We start from the raw sequence: 20,961 nt of genomic DNA, 5'->3' as shown, positions 1-20,961 counted from the left end.
TATGTGTATTTTACCACAACAAAAAAATAGGGGGAAAAAAGTCAATGGATCAGTATGGAGAGTAAATAAGGTATTACATACGGTAAAATGTTTTGTAGACATGCAGGTGTGTAGTGGCCTTTTCATTTTGCCTACTCATCCCACCTCTTTTCCTTCTGGAAACAGAGCTGCCTCTAATCCCAACCTACCTCCATCTGCATGTTTGCAAGAAGAGAGCATTCCTCTAACAAACAGTAGTTCAGAACCTGCAGTGTGCCAAGCCATGGGCAAAGGATCCAGCAGTGAGCAGTAGACCAGTCTCTGCCATCTAATGGTAATGGAGGGATAGTATGTGGAAAAGATAAAGAAACACATGTTTTAAGTGGGGAGAGGGAAGGTAATTTCAGAGAGTGGCTACTGTCTAGTGAGTAGTCAGCAAAGCCATTATGAAAAGATGACATTTGAACTGAGACCCAGGTAACAAGAAGGACACAGAACGAAGACCTGAGTGGGGAGCATATTCTGTGTGACAGGAAGTAAACAATAAATAATCGTGGTTTGTGATGAAATCATAAAGGTAGGCATGTGCCTGTTCATGCAGGGCCTTGCAGGCCATGGAAAAGAAAGCAGATTTTATATTTATATTAATGGAAAGGCATTAGAAGTCTTTAAGGAAGAGAACACCATGATTGAATTTATACCATGCAAAGATAAGGTTTCATGGAACCTGGTCTCCTGGTCACGGTGCCGCGATTCTGAGATAGACAATGCAGTCCTTTTCCAGAACTTTTGAATTCTAGACTAGAAATGTATCAGGCCAAGCCATTTTGGAGTGGTTGAGGCCTGAGGGCACTCACTATGTGTTCGGCTATGGGGACCAGCGAAGCAGAGGAAGTCTGTCCAGAGAGGCACAGGCAGGTGCAGAAATGACAGAGAGAGTCTCTGAGAGTTCCTGTCCCTGTGGCCTGGTCACATTGTTCTTCTTGGACTCTGTGAGGCTTCCCCCCCAATTCCCTGCTTCGATTAAGCTAGTTCAAGTTGGATTTCTTTCATTAGAGAATTAAATGTGATTATTATTGATGTTGTTATTGTAATTGTGGGTTATATAAAAAATTAGCAGTCTGCATACATTATTCATTTACATATTTCAGTAACTCTGTGGTGCATTATTTAAAGAAACTAAGAACAGGGGCACCTGGGTGGCTCAGTCGTTAAGCATCTGCCTTCGGCTCAGGTCGTGATCCCAGGGTCCTGGAATTGAGTCCCGCATCGGGCTCCCTGCTCCATGGGAAGCCTGCTTCTCCCTCCCCCACTCCCCCTGCTTGTGTTTCCTCTCTCACCCTGTCTCTCTCTGTCAAATAAATAAATAAAATCTTTAAAAAAAAATAAAGAAACTAAGAACAGTGAAGCAGGTGCTCAAATGACAGCCCAAAGAAGTGGTGGGGCTGATTTCAAACCCACAATTGATTTCCAAGTGTCTACCACCACTCAGCACCACCAGTGGCTTCCATCTGTGACCCAGACCACCCTGTGGCAGGATGGGACCTGACAGGCATAATGGGAAAGGAAAACCACCAGCAGGCAGTTAACTCTTGCCCCCAAAATGGCCAGTGTTGAAAAAGAAAAACATTGAGTCCCTATCTTCCAGGGTCAAAAAAAAGGTAAATCTGTACACATGTATTGACTTAACCCCAATGCCTATCGTCCCTTCTTTCAAAAGGGTGTGTAATTGCTCAAGAGACAAGACTTACAAAGACGGCGATTAAAAATGAAATGTACAACTGATTACCAGATTAACAGGTGCTCACAATACATGCGGGAACCTCACAGAGGGCTTTCTGGTAGTCATGGAAACAACCAAATGGAAGGTACCAGTTGAGTGGTTTCATATCAGTCTAGTATCTCAATCTTTGCTCTATAAGAATAAATATTTGACTTAAATTTATCTTACATTTTTCAAAATTGTTTCAAAACTTCCATTAAGCTAAGGAGACTAACAAACTGATTTGTCTTTTTTATTGGGACATAAATGCACTTGATCCCAAATTTCAAATGTTGCATTTATTATTACATGCTGGAAAAGACTATAGAGTTGAAGTTAGCAAATAATATGTAAAATATCAACAACTGGTGCTGTTTTAATTCTTTTAAACATAAATAAAGCACAACATAATCTATTCCAGACAAACAAGTGAGTACTGAGAGCCTGGAAGTTTTACTAAGAAAAAGTTACATACGGGGCACCTGGGTGGCTCAGTCGGTTAAGCGACTGCCTTCGGCTCAGGTCATGATCCTGGAGTCCCTGGATCGAGTCCCGCGTCGGGCTCCCTGCTCGGCAGGGAGCCTGCTTCTCCCTCTGACCCTCCCCCCTCTCATGAGCTCTCTCTCTCTCTCTCTCATTCTGTCTCAAATAAATAAATAAAATCTTTAAAAAAAAAAAAGAAAGAAAAAGTTACATAAATTCACTGAATTATAACTTTTTTTCTTCTGTTTCACCAAAATGGAAGTGATACAAAAACGAAATGGTTTTATGATGGTGACTTTTTACTAACGTCTTAAATATTAAGGGTTAAATATTAAGGATCTTCATTGAACAAGAAATAAACTAAACAAAAACAAAAACAAGAGGCCTGTGTTTCTGATTTACAGGAAAGTTTATGACAAAGCAATTTACATGGACAAACAACGATAAATGACCTAACAAGCTCAGTTAAGAGCTGAAGTATCACTGTAGATGGATGCACATTTCCATTGCGCATTAGCATTTCTGCATGTCTTATAAAACAATTTTCATGAATTTTGCATTTTGTTGTTTGGTCTTTGCAATGCATTACAAAATTGTAATAGGACAGATAATTTAAGAAAACACTAAGTAACTACCTTATGGTGCATCCATAAATTTCATTAAATTATCAGAACCTGACTTAAGCCATGCTATTTTTCATTTTTTACTTTCCTCCCCACTCGTTCATTTTCCATCTCCCTCCTCTACCTCCAAACACACACACACACACACACACACACACTCACACACTGAGGACATGGAGCAATGTTCCAATTACTAGAGAAACAAACTTATAATCTTTCTTGAAAGACAGCCTACAGATAAGAAGGGTTTATTGGTTTTACCTTTTGTTCTCTCTCTCTCTCTTTTTTTTAATTTCAAACTTGCATAAGCCTGATTTTTTTTTTTTTTTAACTTCAAGCTGGTCAGGAATGTCTTGCTGGGTAGCATGTTACAGATGATAATAATCAGTCCTTTTAAACTCTTCTAACAGTTTTATAAAGCAACCCTTACCTTGAAGGCAATTTTGGAAGGAAATAAATACCTCTTTCATCAGAGTTTGCCATTTCTTAGTGAGAAGAGAGTTCCAAAGTTTTCATGAGAAAAATATTTTGACCCTTACTTCCTTGGTTTCTTTTATACAAATAACTGTTAGGTTAGGTCACAAATAGTTATTGAGCACCTACTATGTGCCAAGTATGGTTTTAATCACTATAAAAATTCATCTTGAAAACAGCCACAAAAATTAATTACAGTGAGAGAAAACATCCCTCTTTCCTCAGTTGATGATTTGAATTCCTGGTCTCCCTATTGGTAAAAGAACAATGAAGTTATTACTCCTTTTCCTTCAGGGTGTGATGTTGGCTTAAAATTTTAAAAATGCCTGAAACTTAAGAAACTGTCTTAAATACGCTTTTCTATAATACAGCTATTATTTATCATGTTACGACCATTTTATAGCCCAGACTTAACTGATAAAATAAATGAAACATTTGTTTTTCCTGCTGCTATGTCTTAAGTTGAAATTCCCTTTCTCTTTATTTTATTTGAGATATTTCATGGATTTAAGGATCTCAGGTTACACAAACGTGATTATCATCTAAGCCTTCATTAAATTTTTATTAGATACCATAGCAACTTTCTTACATGTAATAAAGTGTTCCTCGAGTCAAGTTGCATTTTGGGAGAACTAGAATCATCTTCCCGGAGACAACAATTCTAACACAGTATCTTGTATTTATAGCATACTTATATTCTCAATCTGCCCACCTATCTACCAGCTGCCTCCGCCATACCTATGGCAGGCTCAAATCTTCAACATTAGCAAAACCTCTCCCTGGTCCATATGCTCCCCTCTGGCTACTTCTTCTCCATCATTTCTTTCCCAGCCATGTTTTTTTTTTTTAAGATTTTAGTTTTGTCCATGTCTCTATTTCCTCCACTCATCTTCACCACTTACCCTACTGAAATCTGGCACCAATTCGCCCCCATTCACCCACCCAAACCTCTCTTAGTAAATTCCCAGATGATCCCTCTTTGCCAACTCCAATGATTTAGCTTTTCCTCCCTCTCCATGTTGCCTTCCTCATTCTCCCTCCTGGGCTCCTTCCTCCATTCACTCTTCCCAGACCACACTCCCTAGGACAGTGATCTTGAACCTCTGCTCCTATCTCTTCATGCTTCTTGTCTAGCTTCCAACACCACTAATACACTGATGATTCAACATCTCAATTTCATCCAAGACCTCCATCTGGTAGAGCTGATCTCTCTACTGGGATGCCCCATAAACATTTCAATACTCAACACATTTAAAGCTGAACCCATTTTTCTATCCCTTAAAGTTCCTGGGAACTTCTCCCCTCATTGGAAGCCTTCATCATCTTCCATTCTTATTAATCCAGCAGTTCCTAAATTCAGCAATCTCCAGGTCTGCCCCTTCCTATGTGTTCTCCATATCGGTACCAGAAACCCTTCTAAAAGACCTATTTGAGCCTGTTGTTGAGCTATCAAAAATCTGTCATTGGCCATTTGTCACTTTTAGGAGTGAATTCTATATCTGTCTATGGTAGATGAGCTCTTTCTTAGTCTTGCAACTATCCTTTCCCCACAGGCAACCGCATCTCCCCAAAGAGCACACAGTTTTCTAACCTCCAGGTTGTTCTCTCTGTTTGGAATGTGTACCCACCTTCTCCACCCTCCTAATTAATGCTCACACATACTTCAAAACAAAACTGAAACACACTTCCAGGAAGCCTTCCCTGACCCTCTAGTCTAAGTCCTATGTCCCAGAGCTCATTCTCTGTTTCTCTCTCTCTCTCACACACACACACATACACACCACATTCTCTTAGAATTATCTGGTTAATTTCCTATTTTCAATACTGCACTGTAACCCCTACCTGGCAAGGTCTATATATATATATATATATTTTTTTTTTTTTCTTTACAGCACACTGTTTGGCAGATAGAACACATCTAGCAAATGTTTCTCAAATGAATAAATAACTGTTCTGAGAACTAAACTTCACCATCAACACCAACATAATGGCATATTAATTTCAATTTAATTCAGGCCTGTCATTTTGAAACAATGAGAGCGCAAGTCAGTTGCTTCCAATTTATGAATTAATCCAATTGGATAATTTGGATATCTTGAAAGATTATATTCACTTCTGATAATATTAGTGAACAATGTAATAGTAGAAGGGTATTAAAATGGTAACCTAGGCACTATACACTACACACATATGGACACAAAATGAATATTGGTTGTCACAGCCTACCTCCCTCTCTCCTTATTGTCTATCTCCCAGTCTGTCTTTGGTATTCCTGTTGTTTTGCCTCTGTAACCCCTCCACCTTCATACACACACACTCCTAGTGACTTCTTACTGTTCTTGGTCTAACCAGGGAGCATGCCTATCCCAGTCTAATCCTGAACACTGTAACTATCTCTTTACCACACTTACTCTACATAGGTTTCAAATAGAAAGGATGTAGGTGACCATGGCCCTTCCTTTTGATACCGACATTTCCCAAGATAGACTACCTAAACACAAAGCATGACTTTAAGTTAACAACCGTTAACACATTAGTGTAGGAGATGCTAGTACATGAATGAGGAGTGGTTCCATTGCTCTCCAGTAACACCATGAGTGCACCCACCTCTGCTGCCCATATATAGGGCTGGCCTCAACTCAAACACCAAAGGCCTCTGTAGAGTCATGGGAAAAAATGCTAAGTATGAAATACTCAGAGAACTCTAGATTTTTTAAAGACTTCCATTCATTTCTGCTTTTGACATTTCTTATCTTCCATTCACTGATGAAATCTTAGAACAGCTGTCTTGCTCTTACACATATATTGCTTACCTTTTCAGATAAATTCACTGAGATGCAGGTAGCATTTTGGATCTCTTTATAAATAGGGCGTCATTATGCAAAAAAAGTTAACTTGTCATCTAAGGGGACTGTGTAATCCCATACAGCAGTTTATGTATCCCTAGAAGCAAGTGCATTAATAAGGTCAGAGTATTACTTTCTTGCTTCAGCGTAGATGACACAGCAGAATTTTGTTTCGTGTCCTCAGCCCAGGCCAAAAGAAGAGAAAACTGTTTTGGGGAGCTTCATCTCATTTTACACAACATGGGTTTGTTAAAAATAAGTTCTTTGTTCTTTTAATGCATGTTTTATTGGAATAATGTTCTTCAAATCTAGATCTTGCCCTAGGTGATTGCTGAATGAGGGGGAAGATTCTGAAAACTAGCAATGCTTTGCATTCCCAGACCTAGTCATGCAAGTCGAAGCCTGTTGGAGGTGCAGCCTGTGTGCCACTTAACGTTCACATGGCCGTCAAAGCACTAACTGGCCTTAGTTTTTCCTAAGCCTACAACTAGCACGCCTGATTTTTACAAAGCCAAAGATGATATGGTATTATCTCCGGCAGTTTGAAACATGGGTACCCCAATAGTTACTATTTTAAAATTATTAGTGAAAGCCTCCTCAGACTGCTCACCGTTCTGGAGAGAATTCTTCACCTTGCTCTGCCTTACTTTTGTATTCTTGTTTACATTCCTCCCTCAATGTATTGCTTCCATACTTCTTTATATTTCTAGGGTAATCTTACCAAATCTTTAGAGGACAGAAATTTTTCACCACAGTGATTATGATGGAGTAGATGACTAATTTTATTCCCATATTACAGTTGAAGAAAGGAGGGCCTCAGGGGCTAATATTCTCCCACAGTCACCCAACTGGTAAATGGCAAAGCCATGGTTTGGACCCAGGCCTATCTGGCATCAGAAGCATCCTCTAACAACCACACGGTAGTTGAATGTTGTCTCCCGCAGGGCCTGTCCCCTACCTCCACCCTGCCTGCCCTCATCTGGCTTTGCTGCTTCTACAGGCACTGGTCTGTCCCCGCATTATGCTCATGCTTGTCACAGTTCTCCCACTAGACTCATGCTACATTCATGCTCGTGTTCCCCTGCAGCTCACCTTCCTTAAGTATAGAAACTATGTTTTATTTTTACCTAAAACAATGAATTATGAAATTAAATTGACTGAATAGATACATCCTCCAACTGAAATTATCCTGTTGGAGGAACAGCTGAACTAATATGAAAATTAGGCAATCTGAACTTTATAAAGGGATTTCGAATCGTACCATGGAAATGTCATATATTTTAAGCACACATCACACATAAGTATGTAACATATGGCAATCCCCAACTTACATATAGAGAATATGATTTAGAATGCCTAGGTTTCCAATTAACCTACAAGAGCCTATTTTACTTCTAATAAAGGCATAAATTTATTCCTCCAGCCATTTAAAAAATATTGATTACTTATTGGATAAATGAATGGACGGACAAATGAATCAATGCCTCATTAGAAGTAAAATAAATATCTGCGGGCCTCTACTCAATAAGTAAGTCGAGGATTTTAACTGAAAACCTACCAGGTGCTGAGTGCTATGTCTGAAATGTAGTTTTACTATTTTTATTCTATTTTTGAATTCTTAATGGTCTGGAAAATCCCAATTAAAAAAAGTATTAAGTGAAAAATAAATAAGTTTTGGCTGTGGATAAGCTTTTGCCTTATTAATGTCTTTTCCCCCTTTTTAATTCTGGGTACAGATTAACCGACTAACAAAAGCTATGATGTGTCACCCATTAGAGTTAAGGCTTTCTCCTTTCTATTGCCTGGAAAGTTTATCTACACCCACAACAAAAATAAAATAATAGGAAGTACAGGGCAAATGAAAGGAAGATATAAGATTAAACACAAAGAAAGATCAGAAAAATAAGACCCAGGTAAGAGAATTTAATGTGCAAAATGAGAAAGAAACAAAATATTACTTAAGAAAACCAACAGGGAAAAATCTATTACAGTCACAACTTCCACTTGATATCTGAGATTTGAATTATTTTAATGGTTAATGAGATGACACTCTACCAAATGAGCCAACACAGAAAATTCATTTAATGAATATTTATTGAGTGCTTTCTATTATATATCAAGCAATATGAAATTGTCAAGAAAAAAAAAAGGAAAGTAAAACATGGTTCCTATCCTCACAGAGCTTACAGTTTAGTGGGAGAAACAGTTCTCAATCAAATACCTATTCAAATAGCAATATAATAAAAAAAAATGTATTTACCAAGACCTTTCAGTGGCAAGTAATCAATCTCACCTCAAAAACTTGAATTTTCGGGTTTATGCTATTGGGAAATCTAAGACTGCCTACACATGGCTTTAGACTTGTATCTTCCCAATGCAGCAACCATCAGACATATTTAAAAACAAAACAAAACAAAACAGGAAGTGATGAATTTGAACCTGGAGAGGTAAGCCAGGACCAATTACTGAAGGCCTTGACTTTTTCCCTGGACTAAAAGGGAAGGGTTAGTTGACCTGATGTCCACGACACAGGGGTATTATCAGTAGCCACCTGAACACATGCTGAACTGTCTTGGGGAAGCATGATACTATGACAGAAGGCCCAAGAGAATACCATAACAGTCAGACAGAGGACAGTCCTAAACACTGGTAAGGTGCTGTTTCCAGAAGAAAGGGGTAAGAGATACTGAGCAAATTATATCAGTTGTTCACACCATAAAACTAGTATGCAATATAGAAAGAATTTTGGGTATGTTTCTAGAAAAACAGATAGACAAAGGTAATAAAAAATGTGCCTGGAAAATAGCAAACACAAGTTGTAGAGCACACAAAGGATGCTGACCCAAACTCATGCAAACTCCAGCAAGTGGATCACATTCAGGAATTTGAAAGGCGTTAACTCACATTCATGAGTACAGCATTAAGAGATATTTTAGAGTCTTTTGTTGAAAAAATAGTTAAAAGTCTATCCAATGATTTGTATCTGGAAACCTTTTAATATCTAATCTTATTATTATTTCCCAGGTTGCATCTTTAGCTTTGAGAGAACTGGAAATTATGCAAATTATGCAAATAGCATGGTTCAATTACTTGTTATTTCATTGTTTATCCATATGTCCTTTTAAACTATGGAATTCCCTCCAGAGAAGCAAATGAACCAATTTTAATGTTTTCAGACAATTCAAGTTGCTGGTTTATAAATCATTAAAGTTTTAATTAATAAGTATAATTAATTAAAGTATGATCATTTAAGATTCTGTTCTTCATAGCTTAGTAAATGACCTAATCATTCCTAAACCATCATTTCTAAATGAACTCTCAATTCTTCATAAAAGCATGAAAATTCCCTTACTCTGCAGTCACTCTATCTCTGGCTTGCCTATACATTTGACTCATTGATATTTAAATATGAGGCATGTCAAATGAGGATTTAAAACCTCTGCTCAAAGAAATATGTAGAAATAGGGTACACAATTCTTTGCCTGAGTAATAAACCTGAACAAATACTGCATATCATACAAGTGGAACACTAACAACAAGATTCTTTTGTTGAACAAATTTTCAAAGAGGACTTCCTATTCTTGGAGCTAGTGATTCAGCAGTGAGCAGTCACACATGGCCTCTAACCTTGGGCAACTCACATGACTACACTACTGATGATGATAAGTGATATGATGAGGATGCGCAGAGTGCACTTTGGTGAGGCATTCATCTAGAACTGGGAGCTGGCAAATGAACACTAAAAAAATTATTCAATATGCCAAAAATCAAATCTAAGCTGAGACCTGAAGGACAAATAGCCAGAGAGGAAGAAAGCCTGCTCCAAGAAGAAGGAATGGCATGTGCAATTTCAGAGGGGAGAGAGTGTGTACTCAGGAAATGGGAGAGTAGGAAGGAGGAATTGATGAGTTTGAATCCAGGGAGGTAAGCCAGGACAAAATTATTGAAGGCCTTGACTTTAGGGTGAGAGCAATAGGAAGGCAGGAAACATTTTCAAGAGAGGAGTGACATAGCTAGATTTATTTCTAGAAAGATCTTTCAGGCTGTGGAATGAAGAACAGCTTCCAGCAGGACAGTTTTGGAGGCAAGGTGTGAGGCTATGGAAATAAAGTGGGCTAGAAAAAATAGTGGCCTGCCAGAGCCAGGATAATGGAACGAAGGATGGAGAAAAGCAGTCTGGAGCCAGACATCAGTCCTTGGTTTTAAAAAATTGGCTTCTTATTGGCTGTGCCTATTTTACAAACCTCTCTCCTAAAAACAGCTTGACAAAACTGACATTGCACAAGCCTGGCTTCCTGCATAAAGCTGTTTTGCAATGTCCAGACAATGAGACTAGAATCTGCAGAATGACTTTGAATCATGCTTGTTTTTAAAAATATCTAAAATGAACAACAGATGTTAAAAAGATAATGAAGGCTAAATAACAAAGAAATAAAACAGACTGCCTGGCTTGTCAGTTTACTCCTGATTAAAAAATACCCAGATGAGTACACATGAGTGCAGAGCAATAGCCAGTTATAAACTGTGTGGAGGTAGAGATGAGGTTAGGATTTTCAACTCAAGCAAATTATAATCATTTAATTTATACATGCCTGTAGTCTAAAGAAAATCATAAATCTATTACCTTTAAATGGTAGTAATTTGTAAAGTGTACTTTCTTTCAATGTAAATCTCCCATGAAATTGATACTAATTAGCTAAAGAGAAAACCTTAAGGAGAATCCTAAATCCAGGGGCTTTTACCATTCTCACCAGAGCTGTTTCTTTTCTTTAAGATTTTATTTATGTGAGAGAGAGAGTGTGTGTGAGTGAGAGCACGAGTGGGGGTGCAGAGGGAGAGGGAGAAGCAGGCTCTTCGCTGTGCAGGGAGCCTGATGTGGGACTCGATCCCCAATCCTGGGATCATGACCTGAGCCGAAGGCAGACACCTAACCAACTGAGCCACCCACGCGCCCCACCAGAGCTGTTTCTTATGAAGGAGCAAACCTACAGTCCTGCCCGGAACTGCTATGCTGGTCCAGAGAGGGTCACTAAAAGGGACACTATTCAAGAGTCACCATTTCCATATATTATTTGCCTAGTCCTCACCCCTCATTTATAGTAGTTTCCAAGAAGTTAGGAATTCACATTCTTTCCCTCAGTTGAGCTGCTCATTTTAATTAACCAATGGTTTCCACCTGTATTTCCTAAGAAACAATTAAATGTACCATTAGCTTCATGATGTGATCAGGAAAACGCCACTAGTCCTCAATCTAAGGACATTGTTTCAACTCAAAAAGATCACTGCCAAATAGTCAGTATTAACAATTTGTCATGAAATGCCATGGTACTGGCTCTGGTTTTTCAGATGTTGTTGGAAAGAAATTACATCGTCCCCAAGGTGTTTAGAAATCGAGATCTTTACTAAATGACCCTGAGATTTAATGTGACTTCAAAGTCCAACAGAGTTTTTAGTGAAACCTGAAAAGTTTATTTGAAATAGATAATGGATAATGGAAAAAGCAAAGAGTTTTCTAGAATAGCCAGGACACTTCTGAAGATCAAAAACAAAGACAGGTTTGCCCAACCAGATATACTTATTATAAAGTGAAAGTAATTAAGATTGTGTGATATCCATACAGAGATAATTATCAGGATTCCCCACCCACCTTTATCTTTGAAGTACTTAATCCTGGAAGATCTAGCAGGGCTTGTACCAAGCATTATCTTTCATAGTAGAACATTCATAAGCCCAATAATCCATGAATCCTGTCTTTAAATACAAGCAGAGTAACCCCTGCATCTGAACATGAAGACACATATGTAAGGATATGGATAGCATGAGTGTTCAAAACTGCACTGACTAACTACACTGATTGATGGGAGACGGATAAATCAATTGTGGGAAAATAACTGGAAGACGATGAGGCAACTGAGGAAAAATTAGGACCAATGTAAGTACATGTAATATGCGTGTACAAAACAGCAAGTGATTATTAAAGTGAATTATTACACAATTCAGTCCCAACCAAAACTGTTTCATGACACATTCATCCGTATTATGCAAGACTTGCCATATTAAGAAATGTTACCACAATACTCTGATATAGGAAATATTTTTACACATACTTCAGGCCAAATGAAATGCTTTCATAAAATCCATTTAACTTGAATAGGAGAAATTTAATTTGAATAAAAGACATTTTAAAAACTATGCAAAATTTTAAAATCCAAGTTACAAATCAAAACAGATACAAATATACATCATCCAAGACATAGGATATCCTATGATGTTAATTAAGATATGAAAATAAAACACCAAGCAGTATCTTTGTAAATATAACAAGAATGCCTTCAAACTAATGTGAAATGACATTTTTTAAAACTAAAAGTCAACTTTATTTTTATAGGGCATCCAGAATTGTCAAATCGGTATTAAAATACTCTTGAAATTTTTGTTGTGTGAACAAAAAAACCCTCAAATAACCCTCTCTAGTCCCACTCCAAACAAACAAGAACCAAAGAACAAAAATGAAAATACATAGTGATATGTCTCTTTGTTCAATTTTTGTTTCTTAGTTTTTCATAGTTCAATTATGTACATATAGTACACTTTATCTAATTTTAAACATGAAACTATGGGCTAGCAAAATAATTAAGAGGTTAATTTTTTTGGGGGGGGCGCCTGGGTGGCTCAGTTGGTTAAGCGACTGCCTTCAGCTCAGGTCATGATCCTGGAGTCCCTGGATCGAGTCCCGCATCGGGCTCCCTGCTCGGCAGGGAGTCTGCTTCTCCCTCTGGCCCTCCCCCTTCTCATGTGCTCTCTCTCATTCTCTCTCTCTCAAATAAATAAATAAAAATCTTTAAAAAAAAAAAAGAGGTTGATTTTTTTTTTAATCAAAAGTTCAGGACAGGATTCCTTTAAATAGGAATCCACATGCACTGAGAATATGATTCAGGATACCAAAAATCATTCCACATACATTTTTTCAGGAATATCTTGCAGTGCAGATTACAGTGATGTATCGAAGGAAATGGAGAGCAGAAGGAGAAGGGGAAGGTACAGTCAAAATAATCAGATATAACATTGGACTTGCTCCCTGCTATGCCTGCAGTAAGGTCAGTGGGCTGTTTTGACCAAACAAACAAAATATACCAGTTAAGCAATCAGATTTATTGTGTCAGTGATAGCTACAGTCTATGTTTGTTTCTAGAGTTAAGCAAATATGCATAATAGAAATACACCCTAGAAGACTACTTCACATCTTGAAAATCATTATTATTTGTGAATTTCATATCCTAAAGTGATAAACTCTGCCTATCTTGCTTCTCTTTTAGGGTTTAGGGAAATAAGTATTTTATTGGATGCTGAGATCATGGTTTCAGAGACAAAAAGTTGGCAGCTACTGCTACAGATACATATACACAATTAACAAGTGTGTTACCCAAAATCACTACCTTAAAAACGCCATTGCATGCTGAATGTTCTATATGCCAACTGGACCAAAGAAAACATTATCCTGATTGAAACAAACCAGGGTGTACTTACCAAGCCTTATTTACACTTCTGCTATCAATGAACACTTCGAGGAGTATGTAGAAAAGTGACTTTTTAAAATTCTGATTTTTATGCAGTTTATCCACAGGGCAACCTCTTTACATTCACTATATTCTCAAAGCCTCAATGAGCTAAGCACCTTACCTACAGGATGAGACTTTGAGCAATATGATTCTATGAAAATTTTCCAATTAAGTAGTAAAAAGTAGTGGATGAGGAGAGGGAGAAACTAAGCAAGACTCCAGAAAAGTAAAAGGGAAGTCATTCTGCAACCCTTGCCTTTATGACCCTCTCAACAAAACCGCAGACCACTCTCTACTACAACATCTGAAGCAGAAACAGTGAGTATGGCCGATTTTAATTTAGAAAAGTAGGAGAGCTACTGGTGCTTACATCTGCTTGGATGACCTCCAGAAGAAGGGATTAAAACTCTGGATTTCAAGGAAGGCCACACACTCTGACTTCATATTTGTATCTGCAATCTTTAACAGTCTACCCTAATTCCAGACAGGTCCCTGATGCCTCAAATTCTATTTAAATACCCAAATCTGTACCACCATTCCACATCTTACCACCTTATTAATGAAAGAGGGCAAAATGAAAAATATGCCGGAGGACAAATATAAAATGAGTGCAAAGTCCAGATGTAACACAATGTAGAGTATTTTATACTCTGTTCTTCCAACAGATATTCTTGTGTCAATTTGACCAAGCAATACGCGACACAATAAATAGTGGCAGAAATTGTCTTAATAAAAGCATCCCTACTTAGTCTGTCATTCTTCAGTAACTGCCTCAGTTGGACAGAATCATTGTCTGGAGGATGGTGAGGGGAGACATCCTGTGTGAACCTTAGTGAAGAAGAAAGACTTCTCAGAGTGCAGTACTGTAAAGAGATAATTAAAGCTTTGAGAAAATGTGCTCAGAATAAAGGCAAAGGAGTGGAATTAGTCAGATGAAAAGAAAGCTGAAAAGCAACTTACTAATATATAACCTTACATATTATAGTGATTACTTTTTGTTTACTTACTTCCCATCTCTAAAACAAATACAAGATTTTAAGTGAGGAAAGTTAGACAAAAACACATGAGTGGGAAAGAGAAGATGAAGCCCCAGGTAAACTAGTCCACCAAAAAAAAAAAAAAAAAAAAAAATGAAGGCCAGAAGGTTTATACACTTGTTGGAGGTGGGCTACAAATTGTGCTCTAAGCTCTCAAGAAACCAAATTTTAAGAGGTAATGCATCTGATCACTATTCAGAATGTGCAGAAGACAACAAACTAATTAAAAAAAAACAACTGTTACTAAGATACAAAATTTCTCTCTCTTTTTCTCTCCCTCCTGCCCTCAGCTACTCAGGGAGCAGACACTGTGAAATGCATTGCATGGTACCACCAATCCCCCCCGCCCCCAAAACAGCCACCATAATAAATTTTATGAGACTGCTTTCATTTTTTTTTACTTTTTTTTTTTTAAAGCCTCCTTCAGTGTAGGTTAATGGCATGAGGCCTGAGCACAATTCAATTCAAAAGTAATTTCACAAAGAACTAAAACTGTTTAAACTAATAGTGTTAATCTCCACTGAAAACACATCACCACCATATATACATATATGCATATGCGTTTTCATATATATATATATATATACACACACATCTATACACATCTGTACATATACACACATGCTGTACTTTAAGGTGTGAGATTAAGAACATGAGTAAAAATTCATTCAGAAACCAGAAGTATAGTTGAGTATTAGAATGAACTTTTTTAAAGTTCTATTAATAGAAGCTTTAAGGTAAATATTATCCACCAGAAGCATTATGACAGTTCAGCAGACCTCAGGATCCTACCCTCTTGTTTTAAACCATTAATTCTGTAAAACCTGTCTATATATTCATTTCCAACTTACTAATGGAAAAAGTCATACATAGGGTAAAAAGTACTTTTGAAAGTCTCCCAAGGTGACATTCAAGGCAATAGTCCAGCTTGAACTATAATTCCATTCAGTTCAGTCAGTTCAACAGCTCTTTATTGCATGTCTGTGGGGTAGATGTCATGGGGGATTCAGAAATGAATGACAATGGACCCTAACCTCAAGAACATGATATATGGTCTAAGGAAGTATATGAAAGAGATGCAGAAATGGGAAGGGGGAAGAAAAACAATAACAACAACTCTTCCTCTAGCAAGCAGAGTCAAACAAGTGCCCTTAAAAAGGCAGAGAGTTCTCTGGAGGGTCCTAGGTGTCAGTTGAGATAAGCCTGTAAGGAAAAGTAAAAGATGGACAGATGGAGATGGATTAGGGAAGGAGGAGCAGAAAAGAGGTACTAACACACCGTACACACTCAGGGAACATCAAGGAGCCTAAATGATTAGAGTGTTCAAAAACAGCGAGAGAGAGAAGTGAAACAGTAGGTCTAGACCACGTGACAATGGTCTTGAAGATCATGGTGAAGAGACTATATATATTTAATGTGGTAGGAAACAGCTCAAGACTTCAGATCTCATGATCACAGCTGTGGATCAATTCATTTATCTTCATAAACACACTGCTTCTACAATAGAATATATCTTTCAGGAAACAAAAAATGGGGACCAAACTAATTGAAAAGAATCCATGTTGTCTCTATCTTTGCAGGAAAGTATCTTGCAGAGAAGAAACCTGTTTGGAGCAAATTAGTATCTTCTATTACTAAGTTTTACTCAAGTACATTCTACTTGATAAAAACTTGTTTCTGAAGATCAAACTTAACAAGCGCACACACTGTCCTACTTATAATAATTTTACGTCTCTATGCAGATAGGCATGAACTAAAAATCTTACCCAACCTTAGGCTTCAACTTGGATCTATTCTTTAGAGGAAAAAGACTCTCACATTTTGTGTTTTAAAATCTTTTGCATGCAATCATGATTCATTGATTGATGAAAAATCAACCTGCCCTTTGTTCATTAATCTGACCCACATGTACTTTATTTAGAAAATAGACACTTCTGCTATAATTTTCTGTTCTAGGTATATATGCAAACAGAAAACTCATACTAATGATGGTATGTCTCAACAGAGATACTCTCATAACAAACTCCACAAGTTAGTAATATTTCAAACTAAGTCTTTTAACTCCAATGAAAGCAGAAAATAATAGAAAAATGTCCCAATAGAGAAACAACTAAAATAAATGTAAATGACCTAGTGATCATTGAAATGAACTATTTCTCTCTAGTACATAGCAATATTAGAAAGTTTAAATAGTGGAAATTCCATGGAGTACTAAACTATTTTTGCTCTCTATATAGCAGTACTGAACTTCCTTGTCACATTAAGTCACATTGAAGAATAATAACCAGGCCAAAATAACTATGTAATTTTAGGACTTTTGTCCTCATTTAAATTTTAGAATTCTTTGAGACATTAATACATCCTTCTCCTTTGACACTGTTACTAGACTGTTTTTCAATCAATTTAGGATATAGAAATGAATGTATAACAGTACAGAGATGAATTCAGATTTATAGAATCTAGAATTATGCTAAGCTTATTTTTCTCTAAATATTGGTGTTGGGAAAAACTATTTAGTATGGAAAATACTTCTGAGGTATATGTAGATTACATTCAATCTTAAAAATAAATTCATTATATGATAATGAACTTTTAATCATGAGAAATATTTTAAAGCTACTTTTTTGAGAATTCCACAATTTGTTAAAAATCTCCAAAAATGATACAATAACAGTTATTTGTTTTTTTCTACTATACAAGTACACCAGAAGAATGTATTCAAAGTATAGATCTTTACATGTAGGAGGTGCTATATAAACTTTGAATGAATGGATAATTTCAACGAACATGGGAAAAAAACACTCATTTTTACAAACTGCCACTCATTTATAAATGGTAAATTGAAATATCAAAAAATATTGCCTATAGGAAAAACAAAGTATTGAAGATCATTAATCTGAAACATTTGGGAAAGAATGGGAAGAACAGGAGAAAATAGCGGTTTCTCTGCCCTCTGGTGGCAATAAAATCAACTGCAGCATTTCTAAAGTAATGCATAATTAAATGTCCCTGTTACGAAATCAGGTTTTTCCCCCCTGTGCAAAATGTCTGTGATAAAAATCCTGATTGCTACATGGCAAATTTCAAGACAGTTGGACTTTTTAAAAATTTCCCCATGTTGAACTTTTACCTAGACTATTTACAAAGGAAGCTATTTTTTCTTCTATTTCTTTGCTATATTTTATATATTCAATAGGCTAAACCATTTAACTTCAAGATTATTCGGCAACTATATGTAGACTGATATCCAGTAAAGAAGCGACTTCAGTTTGCAATAAATCTCCAAAACATTTACCAAGAAATTTAAAAACCATTCATTTTTTACTCAATCCTACAAATATATGGGTTTCTAGAGTAATTTTCCACCACAGATACTAGTTTATAATTAGTTTGTAACACCTGTACATTTATGTTGAACAATTTAGGTATTTTCTAAACCACAAAGCTTTTAATTATCTGGTCGATTTTAGAAAGGAATGTTCACTTCATCCTCAATTTGAGAACTTAGAATAGAAAATGTATACATACTCTTCTCTCAGTAACATATCATTATGAAAGAAGCTCAGAAAAAATATTTGCTGACCTTTATTTTATTTATTTATTTATTTTACTGTAAATGCATTACTTATTTCCACTGCCAAAGAAATTTTCAAATAGACAACTTGGGATGCATTTTGGCACACACATCTCTCTAATCTCCTTTGGGATGAAATAAATTTTCTTTAAGCATCTACTTATTCCATGAATTTCGCAATACCATATCAATACCATAAGGTAAAAGTCTTATTTTTTTAAGCCAATGAAATGTATAAAAGAAACAAACAAAAAAGGATAATCTACTGATATGATACCTAGTAAAGAACAACCTACGTCCATTTATGCAGAACAAAATTGTACGTGACAAAGACAAATCAACATCAAGAACAATGGAGTTTTAAAGTGTTTCAGTTTTAAAAGTGTTGTCATCATGTTGCCCCCTCCTCCCAACCCACACACCCCTCCAATCATAAACTGGAGCGCAGAGTCAGAACCTGTGCTTTCTCTATAAGAATTTACACGAGGGGTAGAGACAGTGTTTTCGTCAATTTCTAGGTCTCCGATTGGTAAATTTCATTCAAGGACTTTCTCCAAGTGACCTCGGTAGGCTTCCAGTCTGCCACTTTCATGTTTGACATTTGTGGACACATGTACTTTCTGAGGAAGCACTTACCACCACCACAAACCCCATCTTCCGAATTAAAACAAAACAAAACCTTGATTATCCTTAATCAGAAAGTTTTCTTTTTTTTTTTTTTTTCCCCCTCCAAATGTTTTTGTTCATTTCACCTCCTCTGGAAGTCTAACCTGAGTTCACAAATTTCTGCCAAGGGCTCTCTCTCTGCCTGTTTCTTCACTTTCTTCCTGAGGGGCAAAAACGGTGAGCAGGAACCCAGTTCTCAGTGGGCAGTGTCGCGAGAGGCACCTGGACCTCGGGTCTGCTGCGCCTAGCCTAAGGGAGCCAGACGACCGCGCGTGGAGGGCTGCTCCGCGAGCTTCCCCCTGGCCCCGAGGGCGCGGCTCCCGACCGGACGCGCACCTGGCTGGCATCCGCCGGAGCAGGAGACACTGCCACTGGCAAGGAGCAAAGACCAGGTCTCCGCGTGTGGGCAATGCCAGGGCACTTGGACGAACCCCGGACACATTCAGGCCTGTCTGCGAAGCCGGCCGGCGGAGGACAATGGGGGCAGGGATTGGTCTCCAGAGGAGCGCCCACCCCACTTCTGCCACCTCCACCCCTCCTCTGCGCCCCGCCGCACCTACCCCGCCCCACTTCCAGAGCCCGTTCAGCCCCAGACAGCGAAAGGGAGCTGAGGTGGGGTTCACCTAAGGAAGGAAGGTGCGGCCACAGTAAATCTTTCTCCAGCTAGGGGGGAACCCTGCCATACCCGGCTGCCAGCACGTCCCCCACCCACAGCCCCCATCACGCACTCGTTTAGTTGTCGCGGCAGCAGGGAAGCAGGAGGAGATGGAGGGGAGACTGCCCAGGGATGCCAGTTCCTGGGAGAGATATCTACAGAAGGTTTGCTCTTACACACCAGAGCCCTCTCTGGGCAACTTGGGGAGAAGGTACCACCCCCTGTCGCTCAGGTGAAGGAAGCCCGAAAGCCTCAAGAAAACCCCCAGTCCCCTTCTCTAACCAACCCTCTTCTCCCCATTCAGAAAGCCCAAGTTTACCCGAAAAGCAATTGCAATAACTTTCCCAAGGGCACACAGATAAAGTGGGGGTGGGCTGAGAACGGGGGTAGGGGGGCGTTAGCGAGGTCTTCAGTTGCGCACAAAATCAACAAGCGAAAGTGCATCTTACCATTGATTTGGTTTCCAGGCTCCCCTTCAGTGAACTGAAACCGGTCCATTAAAAAGTGGCAAAGTAACACAACTCCTGCAGCGGCCAGGTCGGCCCTCGGGAACCTCGCCATGCCGCCGGCGCGACCTCCCTCCCCCTCCCCGCCAGTCCTTCCCAGACGCCTTGTGCTCCGGGTGGGAATGGGGACGATGGGGACGATGGGGCAAAGCTCTGCGGACCGGTCTTGGCTGAACCTGGAGGCCTTTGTAAATTTCGATGGGCTTTCACCCTCAGGAGCTGGGAAGAGGAAGAAGGGAGAGCGAGGGGGAGTGCAGTTCTCTCTGGACCTCCGGGTCTCTCTTCGCAACTTGCCACAACACTCGCAGCCCTCACCCCAGACACAGGACAACAACTGCGGGAAGGAAAGGCCACTTGCAGCCGGGTCTCGCAAACTCTCGGTTCCGCACAGGCAGCGCCACCGGGTGCCCGCAGACAGTGACTTCCGAGCCCCCGCGATACGCTCCACTGGGTTCAAAATAGATCTAATTCCACAGCCAGCGCGGCTGCCTTCTCCAAATCCAAGAGGGCTGTCGGCTCAGAAGGAACTTTCCCCAGTGTTGGGATGGCCCCCGCGGGAGGTTTGGGTTTGCGGGAACGGGGTTAATGTGGGCTGGCGAAACCCCTCCGACAAGTTTTTCTTCTTTTCTTCGCCCTACGCAGGGCGCGCGTCCTTTCTCGCAGCCGGAGGGATGGGCAGCCCTAAAGAGCTGAGCCCAGGGAAGGCTAGGGCTGCAGCAATCTGAGGTCCAAAGCCAGGGGAAAAAAAAAAAAAAATGTGTGTTTAAAAAAAAAAAGAAAGAAAAAGAAGGCGGGGG

The 20,961-nt window shown here is 38.8% G+C and overlaps 1 protein-coding gene across 1 annotated transcript in view; it reads right to left on the bottom strand.

The window, feature by feature from the left end:
- Positions 1–20,938, bottom strand: part of PLXDC2 (plexin domain containing 2) — a 435,549-nt gene extending 414,611 nt beyond the window's left edge. Inside the window, exon 1 of the mRNA XM_081818908.1 lies at positions 20,108–20,938. Within this exon, the coding sequence (XP_081675034.1) occupies positions 20,108–20,219 (112 nt within the window). The 5' untranslated portion in view covers positions 20,220–20,938. The remainder of the gene's footprint in view (positions 1–20,107) is intronic.
- Between the last annotated feature and the right edge of the window lie 23 nt (positions 20,939–20,961).

The sequence above is a fragment of the Leptonychotes weddellii genome, chromosome 5 (assembly GCF_054177405.1).
Source record: "Leptonychotes weddellii isolate Sample4059 chromosome 5, ASM5417740v2, whole genome shotgun sequence".
In the NCBI taxonomy this organism is placed as follows: Eukaryota; Metazoa; Chordata; class Mammalia; order Carnivora; family Phocidae; genus Leptonychotes; species Leptonychotes weddellii.
Note: the sequence above shows the minus strand (reverse complement) of the source record. Positions and strands in the feature narration are given on the sequence as shown.